The sequence below is a fragment of the Hemicordylus capensis genome, chromosome 4 (assembly GCF_027244095.1).
Source record: "Hemicordylus capensis ecotype Gifberg chromosome 4, rHemCap1.1.pri, whole genome shotgun sequence".
Lineage (NCBI taxonomy): Eukaryota > Metazoa > Chordata > Lepidosauria > Squamata > Cordylidae > Hemicordylus > Hemicordylus capensis.
Genome location: NC_069660.1, coordinates 64,380,802 through 64,393,388, shown reverse-complemented (window position 1 = coordinate 64,393,388; position 12,587 = coordinate 64,380,802). Strand labels below are relative to the sequence as shown.

General features: G+C 41.2%; 1 protein-coding gene across 6 annotated transcripts in view; it reads left to right on the top strand.

Annotated features, from left to right (window-relative positions):
• LOC128323388 (complement receptor type 2-like) overlaps positions 1-9,097 on the top strand; it is a 44,009-nt gene extending 34,912 nt beyond the window's left edge. For all 6 annotated transcript variants that reach the window (XM_053246422.1, XM_053246421.1, XM_053246423.1 and 3 more), the window contains 3 exons: positions 1,111-1,177; positions 3,039-3,127; positions 8,338-9,097. In XM_053246422.1, coding sequence (XP_053102397.1) covers positions 1,111-1,177; positions 3,039-3,045 — 74 coding nt within the window. In that variant the 3' untranslated portion in view covers positions 3,046-3,127; positions 8,338-9,097. The remainder of the gene's footprint in view (positions 1-1,110; positions 1,178-3,038; positions 3,128-8,337) is intronic.
• Positions 9,098-12,587: the final 3,490 nt, after the last annotated feature.

Genomic DNA, 12,587 nt, shown 5'->3' with positions numbered 1-12,587 from the left:
TGTCCTCAAATGGTTTTCATAAGAAGAAAGGCAAGTACATTAGCTAGGTTATTTGAAACCTAAGAAGCTCACAAAGGGGTGACTCGCACAATAGTATTACCTGTTACAGTCATGTCTCCAATCACTTGCCTGGACCTGGGATTTATTTCGGTGAGTGGTATGGGGGGGGGGCAGGAATTGCTGTTGTTAATCCTTTTTCGATGCACCTCTGGGGGAAATAACAGCTTCAGCTGCACCTGGAAACACTGAGAACATTCCTGGTGGTTAACTCCTGCCAAATGATACATTTTTTCTCTTTAGAATGAGGCAGGAAATGACCCTCTGTCATGCTGTAGGGAATTTCCTGCCTTGTTTTAGAGGTTAAAAGATAGCAACCAGCAAGAGCTGACCACTCAGAATGTTCTTAGCACTTCCAGGCATTACTGATAAAGTGTGCTGTCAAGTTGATTTCGACTCCTGGCGCCCACTGAGCCCTGTAGTTTTCTTTGGTAGAATACAGGAGGGGTTTATCATTGAGATAAATGGTATGAGATGATGCCTTTCAGCATCTTCCTATATCGCTGCTGCCCGATATAGTACCAGCAGGGATTCGAACCGGCAACCTTATACTTGTTAGTCAAGCATTTCCCTGCTGCGCCACTAAATGCTGCCCACAAAACTAAAAAACAACCAACCAAACAAACCACAACAGCACCAAGACTAACACCCCAAAGCAGGCAGTTCACTGCTCAGGTAGATTAGTTTGGGGGATTTAATTACGAGTCTGGTCTGTTGCAATAACTTTGGAAATAAGTGCTGAAATCAACATATACAAATTGTGTTACATCAAAAGCAACAAGTGGGTATAATAGGTTCTTAGAAATACTTATGATGAGCATCAAATGGTAGTTCACTGTATTGTATTGCAATAGTAACGGGTTATAGTATGGGATATTATTATAGTATGGAATAGTATGGAGTATGGTGTATTATAGTATGGGATAGATTGTTGCTTATGCTTTTAGCAATATTTTAGAGAACATTTTAAAAACAGTGGTTTCTTAAATTATGCATAACTTTTTTGGCCTTCTGAGTCTTTTTTACTAAAATAACTTTTTTTTCCTTTTTAAGCATGTATATTAATTATATTGCTGCTGGCAATCAAAATGGTTTACAAGAAATATTGTTCACAGCAAGCGTAAGACCTCTTTTACTATCAAACTCCTTTTCTCTTTGTTTTGCATTTCTAAAGACTGGTTTACGTATTACTTACACAAAGAAAAAATGTGTAGAGACAAAGGTGTACTCTATATTGTCCAAAGGGCACTGTAAATATGCTTTTCGTTGTAAGTACATTGACTAGTTAATTGAGCTTTGGCTACCTAATTAGTGAGCCTTGGCAAAAGCAACGTTCACTTGGCAGTTCAAATGAAGAGGTGTACAGACTTTCTCCCCACATCCACCACAGTGACACTCTATAAATGGAAGAAAAAATAGGTCTGGGGTTCAAGGCACCATACATGGTGTTCCATATCTGCCTGGATGTTTTTCAGGTTCCCACATTGCCATAACCCATGGACTGAGCAGTAGCTTCAAGCCTGAGAAGGGTGAGAAGTTTAGTGGAAAAGCCAGTCACACCTGGGCTTAAGCTGAGACTGAATCCAGAGCTGACTTTTCTGCCTGATTGCTCCCCACTCCTCAGTCAGATTCTGAGCTCTACTGCCTAGAAAAGGCCTGCTCAACTTCAGCCCTCCTGCACATGTTTGCCTATAACTCCCATAACCCCTGGCTATTGGCCACTGTAGCTGGGGATTATGGGAGCTGTAGTCCAAAAACAGCTGGAGGGACAAAGTTGAGCAGGCCTGGGCCCTAGATGGGTTCACCAGCCAGGATAACCCAGATCCAGAAACCCCAGAACTGGAGACTTGAGCCAGCACTCCCTGATGTGGAGCCTGAATCCTTGGACAAACCAGCCCCTTCCACACCAAGGATCTCACACTCCCCCAAACCTGGACACTAGTACTGGTAACAGACCAGAAGGGACAAGATGGAGTGGATGAGGAGTGTAAGACTCAAGGCTAGAGGGCTGCCCATTTAAATCTCTCTACTCTCCAGGCAAGAAGCAGAGTAAGAGAGCAGTAGTCCAAGTCGGGAGATATTTAATACTTCATTCAGCCGCTGGCCCTTGTTGAAGCTAGCTGCTCTCCCAGTTCTGCAACCCTGACTAGTCTTATCATGTATTGGACCTCATGAGTTTTTGTCTGTGAAGCAGAACAGAACACACTTCTGGCAACTGCCCCATTCCTCCCCCTCACCCCCAACCACTATTGTAGGAATTGGGAATCCCTCCAGAGTAGCACCGCTATGAGATGCAAACAGCTGCTGCTAGAAGGTAGGCTACCCCACCCACCCTGAACACAAGGAACTACTTTAGATCATTATCTGGGGATTTGAGCTTTAGTCACCTGAGCTGGTAAAGATTTCCTCAACATTTCCAAATGACTTCTCTGGTAGTACACACCTTTCTTTTTAATCAGGTGTCCTACTGAAAGTTCTAGGCCAACAGCCCCTATAGTCTATAATTGTGTGAAGAATGTGAGTTTATTTTGCCAAGCATGTTTATAACACATCTGCTTATAGCAAAATAAATGTATTCCTCACATTTTGTTTCCTGAATCCTATATGCAAATAATGTCTATGCCAGCCAGGAAAACATTGAGAAATGCTTGTCTATTTCCTAGAGTTATTTAATAACTGTATACTATAGTTTCTATAGTTATCAGACCCTTCAAAGACAAATGCAAAATATGTTTAAAAATTAAGATTATCCCAACCTTCCACAAATACAATAGTTCCTTTTATATTTTACAAAAGAAAGGAAGAGACACACGCCATATAAAGCCCACTTCTGAATTAGAAAGATGTTGAATTAGGGCTGTAATTACCTTAAGCATGGGGGGAAGGTTGCAATGCTGAAATACTGTTACATTTCTGTCCATGTTCCATCTTTAATATCACAACTGTTTCTGTTAATTTTATATATTTTTCCTGTCATTCAGTATATAAATATATGCAAAAGAAGTATGACAGTTCACATTGTAAAGAACAGTGTCCCTCAGACCTACACTTGTCATTTACACAGTAACATGTAAGTACCTGTTTAACATTATATGAGAAAATTTTATGAATGCGAAAACTGTAAAAGTGTAATAATATGTAAATGAGAGACTGGACATCATCTCGAGTAGAAAATATGAGCTTTAGCATTACATGCAAGTAACTAAATCCCAACAGCCATGTTTAAAAAGAATAAGCTCCAGAAGGAAGCTCTTTTGAATAGAGGAGTGTTTAACACTTTCTATGCCATCACTTCTTGATACTAAATCATGTCCAAAACTGGAATCCTATGGGGGAGGGATTGGCTAGAGAGGAAGCTTTGGAACAGGAACTATAGGTACAAGAAGGATTAGCACCAACTTATTACTTCTGCTACTTCATTTTAAATTGCCCCCCCTCAGAAAGCTGCTCTTTATTAAAAACAAAAGTAGCCATCAGAACATAAGAACAGCCCTGCTGGATCGGGCCCAAGGCCCATCTAGTCCAGCATCCTGTTTTGCACAGTGGCCCACCAGATGCTGCTGGAAGCCACAGGCAGGAGTTGAGGGCATGTCCTCTCTCCTGCTGTTACTCCCCCACAACTGGTACTCAGAGGCATCCTGCCTTTGAGGCTGGAGGTGGCCTGTAGCTCTCCGACTAGTAGCCGTTGATAAACGTCTCCTCCATGAAGTTATCCAAACCCCTCTTAAAGCCATCCAGGTTGTTGGCTGTCACCACATCTCGTAGCAGAGAATTCCACAAGTTGATTATGCATTGTGTGAAAAAGTACTTCCGTTTGCTGGCCCTACATTTCCTGGCAATCAATTTCATGGGATGACCCCTGGTTCTAGTGTTATGTGAGATGAAGAAGAATTTCTCTCTATCCACTTTCTCCACACCATGCATGATTTTATAGACCTCTATCATGTCTCCCCGCAGTCATCTTTTTTCTAAACTAAAAAGCCGCAGGTGTTGTAGCCTTGCCTCATAAGGAAGGTGCTCTAGGCCCCTGATCATCTTGGTTGCCCTCTTCTGCACCTTTTCCAGTTCTACAGTGTCCTTCTTTCGATGTGGTGACCAGAATTGTATGCAGTACTCCAAGTGTGGCTGCACCATAGTTTTGTATAAGGGAAATATAATATTAGCCCTTCCTAATGATCCCTAGCATGGAACTGGCCTTTTTTACAGCTGCTGCACATCGAGTCAACACTTTTAACGAGCTGTCCATCATGACCCCAAGATCCCTCTCCTGGTCAGTCACCGACAGCTCATATCCCATCAGCGTATAGTTGAAATTGGGGTTTTTCATCCCAAAGTGCATCACTTTACACTTGCCAAAATTGAACCGCATTTGCCACTTTGTTGTCCACTCACCCAGTTTGGAGAGATCCTTTTGGAGCTTCTCACAATCAGTTCTGGATTTCAATACCCGAAAGAGTTTGCTATCATCTGCAAATTTGGCCACCTTGCTGCTTACCCCAGCTTCTAAATTATTTATGAATAAATTTATAAGCAACGGTCCCAGTACAGATCCCTGGAGGATCCCACTTCTTACTTCCCTCCATTGTTAAAACTTTCCATTTATCCCTACCCTCTGTTTCCTGTTTCAACCAGTTAGCAATTCACACATGTACTTGTCCCCTTATCCCATGACCGCTAAGTTTCCTCGTGAGTCTTTGATGAGGAACTTTGTCAAAAGCTTTTTTAAAGTCCAGGTATACTATGTCAACTGGATCACCTTGATCCACACACTTGTTGACACTCTCAAAGAACTCCAAAAGGTTTGTGAGGCAAGATTTACCTTTGTAGAAGCCATGCTGGTTCACTCCCAGCAGGGCTTGTTCTTCTATATGCTTTACAATTTTTTCCTTGAGGATGCTTTCCATAAATTTGCCTGGAATGGACGTTAAGCTAACCGGCCTATAATTTCCCGGATTGCCCCTGGATCCTTTTGAAAATCGATCTTACATTTGCTACTTTCCAGTCCCCTGGTACAGAGCCCGATTGCAGGGATAAGTTATATATTTTAGCAAGGAAGTCGGCAATTTCACATTTGAGTTCTTTGAGGACTCTTGGATGGATGCCCTCTGGCCCTGGCGATTTGTTACTTTTCATTTTTTCCAGACAGTTTAGATCATCTCTTGTCACTTCTATCTGACTCAGTTCTTTAGCCTCCATCCCTGAAAACCTCGTTCAGGAACAGCTATATGCTCAGTCTCCTCTGCCGTGAAGATGGACGCAAAGAACTCATTTAGTTTCTCTGCAACCTCCATATCCTCCTTAATAATCCCTTTCACTCCCTCATTGTCTAATGGTCCAACTGCCTCCCTGGCAGGTTTCCTGCTTCTGATGTATTTAAAGAGGTTTTTGTTATTCCCCTTGATACTTTTAGCTAAATGTTCCTCAAACTCTCTTTTTGCCACCCTTATTGTCACTTTGCATTTCTTTTGCCAGAGTTTGTGTTCCTTTCTGTTCTCTTCATTTGGACAGGCCTTCCAATTTCGGAAGGAAGTCTTCTTCCCTTTTATGGCTTCATGGATGTTACCTGTTAGCCATGCTAGCATGCTCCTGGACTTAGTGGTACCTTTCCTCCTTTTGGGTATACAATCTAACTAGGCTTCTAGCATTGTGGTTTTGAGTAAACTCCATGCACTCTGGAGCGAAGTGACTCTCCTGATTTTCCCTTTCATCTTTCTTTTCACCATACTCCATACACCATACTCATCAAGGTTTAGTTGCATCTATATATAACAATTTTAAATTGTTAGGCCCTATAATCATTGAACTATACAGTTCATGCTCTTAGATAATTGCCACAAGATTATGTTAGCTGCTCAAGGCTACTAAGTGGGTTTCAGAGACAAGGAGGAATCCAGAAAGAATTGCCATGGCCCTTGTGGTGACTGTCTCCCCCCACCCTTCTGGTGAGTAGAGTTAATTAGACACTAATGATAAGGCTTTAAAGTTTACTATTTACTTTTATCATTAGCACAAATGCTAAATATGGCAAAAGCTGGCCAAGTCATTCTGAAGGAACATTTGGATGAGGGGACCAATTATCTTGTGTTAAGTAGAGCTAAAAGGGATTTCAGACTAAACACAAGATAGAGGGCATGCTCTGTGATTGGGGAAGCTTGTATGCGGGTGGGGGGGGGCGGCACCGGAGAAAAAAGAATAATGCAGGGTAAGCTGGATATTGTTCTTCTATTATTATTTCTTTGATAGGACTCCTAACTTTGAATGAGATTTTAGAAAAATATAGCAAGCATTTTAGAAGTAATAGCTGTTATTTGTACAATCATTTAGTTAGCACTTTGCATATCAGCTGACAGAAGAGTCTTTGTTAAACAAATGATTAATGTGTTTTACACCTTGATCCTACATATTCTTACTCAGAAGTATGTCCCACTGATTCCAGTGGCTCTTACTCTAAAGTAAGTGGCAACAAGATTACAGTTTTAGGAGAATATCATGAGTCAGTTTGCAGCAGAGAACATTTGAAACATTAACTGCAGCAGAGAACGTTAATTGTTCTAATTAGAAAACAGCAGATTTTCCTCCTCTCTTAAACAAAGAACTTTACTCAAAAATTTATTAGAACTTTTGGGGCCATTCTGAGTACTCTAAATAAAAACACCTTGTATGCAAAATATCTGGTTTCATCATAAATCCTAGATAAAAAGTAAAACCCAGAATATAGCTTTTCCAAATCTGTAGGTAGAGAGTTTCAGTGGTCTAGTATAAGACCATCTGAGAAATAATAGACTCTAGCCTATGAATACTCTTACCACAAAGCTTCCTGGTTTTTGAAAAAACTTATTTGTCATTCTTCACTTATGTAGTACAATTTCTTGGACAGGAAATTAAAGTAAGCACTTTTTCATGGTCAACATCCATATTTCCCACATCTTGGAATTTGCACCATAAAATGTAAATGTTGTATAACATTTGAGCTTTTAATAAAATTATATAATTATACTGACAGAGAAAAAAGAGTGGTCTTAGAAAGGAAACAGTCAAAAACCATGAAATAACACTGACAGTGTTTAGAAGTAAAAAGTATCAAGTTATGTGTTTGTTAATTCAGATGAAGGCTGAATTATTGTTATATAACTTCATTCAGTTGGATGAAATGTCTATATAGTGTTGTTGCTAAATCATGGTGGGATTGGACTTCACAGATGGCTATACAAAAAATATATTTGCTACCAAGGACAGCCATAATTTGTATTTTCACTCACCTATCCCAGTAGATGAGTGAAAATATATTCCTAGATACTGGGAAATCCACCTACCATAGTTAGAGCAAGCACTTCATTTCAGTTAGCACTGATACTCACCTCACTTGTTTCTTAGCAGAAAATCTACTCCATACAAGTAAACTGAGTATTTTGCATTTGCTGTTTATACTTTCTGATTAAAGCATAAGAACCCCTTTCCTTGGTTAAATCAAGGTCCCTGACATCTGGCATTTATTTCCAGCAGCGGCCAACTCACAAGCACAATTTAATGATGATTTGTTGATAGACCTATCCGACAGATTTAGAAAAAGTAGAATGGGAACCTTTCTAGCCATCTGTTGGGTGGTGTTCTCATGAATAACCGCTACACAAAATTTAAGTTCATATTAAGGCTTTTCACATGACCAAGAACCAGAAGATAGAAGGCAGTAAACCTGACCTTCTCTGTCCATGAGAACTGTCAGGACGCCTGCCTACCTAGCCCATTCAAATGTGAGAAGCCCAACTTCTTTACCTTTATTTTTACCAAGGTAGGACAAAAATAGCAACTGCCCTACCTCAGTCTGCTGATCATGTGTTGGCATTCCTGTTTAAGCAGTCCTCGCACCCATGTTTGTCAGAGGGTTCTGTGGCTAGAGGGGCCGGTCAGAGGAGAGCTGCTGGTTCACTGTGGGCTGCCTCTCTGCAAGGAGTGCAATCCATTGTGGAATCCCTCCCTTGATCTTTGGAGGACCCAACTCCCTAAGGCAATAATGGAGTCCATGGCTGCATGTGTGGAGTGAGTTAGCAGAGCCAAATGGAGGCTCTGTACATCTGCCAGAAGTGGAATAGGCACTCCCCCAAAACCACCACCAGATGGTCATGTGGAAGACCTTATTGTCTTTTTCCATGGTTTTATTAGAACACAAAATCTTGATTGTTAAAATAAGCCAAGAATGCTAGAACATCAAAGATACTTAGAACTTTGAAACTCTGTGCCTCTTCTGAAAAATAACCTGTGTGATTACAAATTTTGTTGCAGCTGTATCTTGAAAGCTCTACATGAACAAATTGTTTTACTCTTGAGACATCACTCAAACCAGACGTAAAATGCTACAAAGAACACAGACCGCCCCTGAAAATGGCAGCTCTCTTCTGAATGCTCTCTCCCCACACCACCATTTCCATAATGTCTACAGCAATATACATTGTGTTCTGCCATCATTACACTGTGTAGTACAAAGCCCTGGCTGCTTTCAACAGAGAAATGTACAGCACAAAGAAATCAGGACACAGTACACCACATTGGGGGGGGGGGTTGCACTGGACTGTCATTTTTCATGTACAATTTAATTCTAGTCTGAAGCTACTTTCCTGTTAACTTTGGAATCCCTTAAAAAGGAATGAAATCTTACACTGAATTAACTTTAGAACAATCTCTTGCAACACGATACGTTTAATCCTGTGTGCCCAAACACTGTATGAGTTCCACTGTTGCTTAGGACAACACTTCAGTACAACCCATGAAGGTTTTGCTGAATGACATCCAACTGCATCTTTCAAACCGCTTTGAATTTTAGAAGATTACTAATGTCAATCTAGGATGAAAGTTTATCTTCAGGATTGATCTATTTCCTCTTCAAGCACTTGGTTTACACTGACTAGTTTAAAGCTGCTGGAGACAAACTGTATAAATTTCAAAAGATAATGTTATATAAATCAAACACTTAAGGCTACATGTTTAGTGTATATTGCTTTTGTGGGAAATAAATATCATGCATATACATGTTTTCATACATCAATATATGATCTTAAATATCTCCTTTAAAATTGTATTTAGATGTTTAACTTCATATTTTATCTCAAATATACTGTGATTAATTTAATTTAGACATTTAACCTATCAGTCATTACAGCAACAGAACTGCTTTGATGTATCAGAAAAATGTCCCATCTAGTTCAGCACTGAATTTTCAACAGTAGATTTCTAGATTCTGTTACTATATGTGTACACAGCACACATGTACATCTATGCTTTTAGAACTGGGAATTAGCTTGAAACCCATGTGTACACTACACACACATTTATATCCACATGCATAACAAACAGACCACAGTCTGGACACAAGCAAATGCTGACGTTATGGTATCTCAGAGGAACAACAGACTCGGAGACAAGGCTTTTGAAACAAAGAAATTAAGAGGTTGTTCACAAGGGGCAGCGGGCAGGTGGGGGGGAAGGCTGGTTTAACTCACCTTTCCCCCAGACAACTGCTGCCATCTTGCGGGGAGCATGGACTGTGCTCCCACATGATTCGTGCTGCGTGACTGCAGTGCAGAGCACCGGAGGCTGGGACAACATGTCCTGGCCTCCAGAGATCCCACATTGCAACATGCACGATGCACTGTGGGATTCCCCCAGGAGACGGGCACTCTAAGCACCCATCTGTGTGTGTGGCCGGGCTGCACACAAGCACGAAGCACAGGTTAAGGAAGCACTCACTTCCTTAACCTTGGCTTATAGCCGGGCTAGGCACAGCTGTCCTGCCAGGATCAGGCCCTATTCCAGCAATTCTCATGTGCAGCCTAACCCAGGCTGGGCTTCCCTAGCCTGGGTTAGGCTGCGCATGAGAACAGTCTCAGGTTTTTTGGTAAAACAGAGGCATAATGTGAAGAGTGGTACTTGCAACCTTGATAACTTCACAGTTGAACAGGGGAGTAAAGATAGCTTCCGGGAACTAGATAAGGAGGGGGAATGAACAAATAGCCATGGATGGAGGGTTATGTAGGATGGTGGGTTCAAACTCAGTCTTAATCAAGTACATCCATGTGGGGAGCGGCTATCCTTGCCTATTTACCCAATTTGGATAAATTATTTTAGAACTCTTCAGAGTCTGCTAGGCTTTTCACCATTCTGAATATATTACTATTATCCAACAATTTGACCGTCTCTCTGTTCACCTGTGACTCCAGATAATTTATGAACAAGTTGCAACAGTTATTTAAAAAAAATCCTGCAGCAGGGAGGGGAACTACTGTCCTTTTATTCCTATCCCCTGCTTCCTATTATCCAGTGACTGGTCTATAACCCATCTTTTTATCTTCATGATTGTTAGATTTGCTTGGGAGCCTTGGTGAGTGAATTTGTCAAGGCAGCCAGATTAACCCTATCCACATGCTTGTGACACTTTTGAAGACTTCCAAGTGTTGGTGAAGCCAGACCTTCCTTTGTAGGAGCTATGCTATTCCTTTTTAGTAAAATTTCTTCTTCTGTATCTGTACTATTGTTAATGTTAACAATGTTTTCTACTAGTTTATCCAGTATGTTAGACTAAATTATCTGCAATTTCCTAAATCTCTCCAGATTTATTTATTTTTTAATTGGCATTAACAGCAACCACAACAACAAATATTTATATACTGCTTTTCAACAAAAGTTTCCAAAGCAGTTTACACCGAGTAATAACAAATAAATAAGATGGATCCCTGTCCCCAAAGGGCTCACAATCTAATTATATTGGCTATTTTCAATTACACTGAAAATTACAAGACAATTACACTGGCTATTTTCCAGTCCTCCAATACAGAAGTCAATTTTAGTGATACATTGCATATTTTTGTTAGGGGACTTGCAATAATTTAACTTGACAATTATTCCTAGAATGTTATTTCTTGTCATCTCCGTTTGATTCAGTTATTCAGATGCGCCTCCCCCAAAAGCGATTCAAATGTAGATATCTGTCCAACATAATCTTAAGTGAAGACCAGTGTATATCCTTCTGTATACTCTTTGCCAAGGTCTACCCTATTCACATTTAGAGGCCTTGGAAAATGTACACTATCATTAGCGGTGGCTTTTCCCAAATTTGATGCCTTCTAACTCCTGTTAGTTGTTATCCTTATAATATTTATAGGTTACTTCTCCACATTAGAACTGCTTAAAGCTCATAACATTTAAAACATCATAAAAAACAAAACCACAATAGTAAAACAACCACAGCAACTAAAACACATCCTAACAGCAGAGAATTTACCATTAATGTCTTAAAAATCCAGTAGCAACTTACCTCAGGCCAAAGGCCTGGGTGCTTTTCAGACTAGACCCTACAATGGGGTCAGGATGTATCTCAAAAGTATGCTTCCACACTTCCTGTGTTGTGCCCTGCTGTCTTACGCAGACAGCAGGGCACCCTGCTGTTTACGTTTCAGATGTGATTTGCCCGAATGGAGGCATTTTGCTGCTGATGAGCTGCTTGTCTGCAAAGTGCCCTGATGAAACAGGCAGTCTTCACAGCATAGTAGAAGGCATTTAGTGGGGCCCATATGAATCTCCTGGAGTTCCACAACCAAGAGGCTACTATTTAAAAGGCCCTGTTCCACATCACAACCAACCACACCTTGTAGGCAGTAGGTAATGGAGCAGGGCTTTAGCTGAACATCTCCCCTCACTGGGTGTATGCCCCATTGAACTCAATGGGAACTGGTTCTACCCAGTGTGGGGGGTGAGCAACTACCTCCTCTTGCCCCCCCCCGCCCCGGGTCCCTGGATACCCACGAATATAATCCATAGGGTCTTATACCATCAGGTAATTATCTACATGGTTTGATTTGTCCAAAGTTTGGCTATCGCTATTAAGCAGAGCAAGTTGATGGCATCGGGCTACACAGTGGTGGTGGTGGTGGCGGCACTGGGGGAATAATTATGAACAATAATATTTTGTCACTAACAGCTGTATCATCACACCTGACCTAGTCCCTCTAGAACGGGGTAGGTTGACCTGAAGGTGGATTATGATCTACTAGGAGATTGACACGCTGCAGAAATTGGCAACGGTTACTGACTCCCAATTTTTTAATCATAGCAAAAAGGTCTCTCCGCAATTCACTTAACCGGCCGTTAGACTCCTCGGTCTAGTGACTCAGACATAGATTTGCAGAGCACACAGTGGGCCTATACGGCATATGGCGCAATAAATAGTTAACATCTTCCCCGCTCCAAATTACTACTTTCCACCTGGCTCCGGTTGGTGGGCTTCATTGTTCCAAGGCCGAGGGAGATTAAGTACATCCAACAAGCCTGAAGCCTGCCCACGTCTGCTAAACAATAGCTGTACAATACGTAGTAGCTTTAACAAAGTCCGAAGGGATGTTTAAGGCTAGAGAGGCTTGCAAACCTTTTCAGTTACACATGGACCACTGCATGAAAGAATTGTAGGGGCAGGAGTACATGCTCAGGTTCGGGACTGTAAACTTGTAAAAGAAGGCGAACATCTTTCTGCACGTGGCAGAATA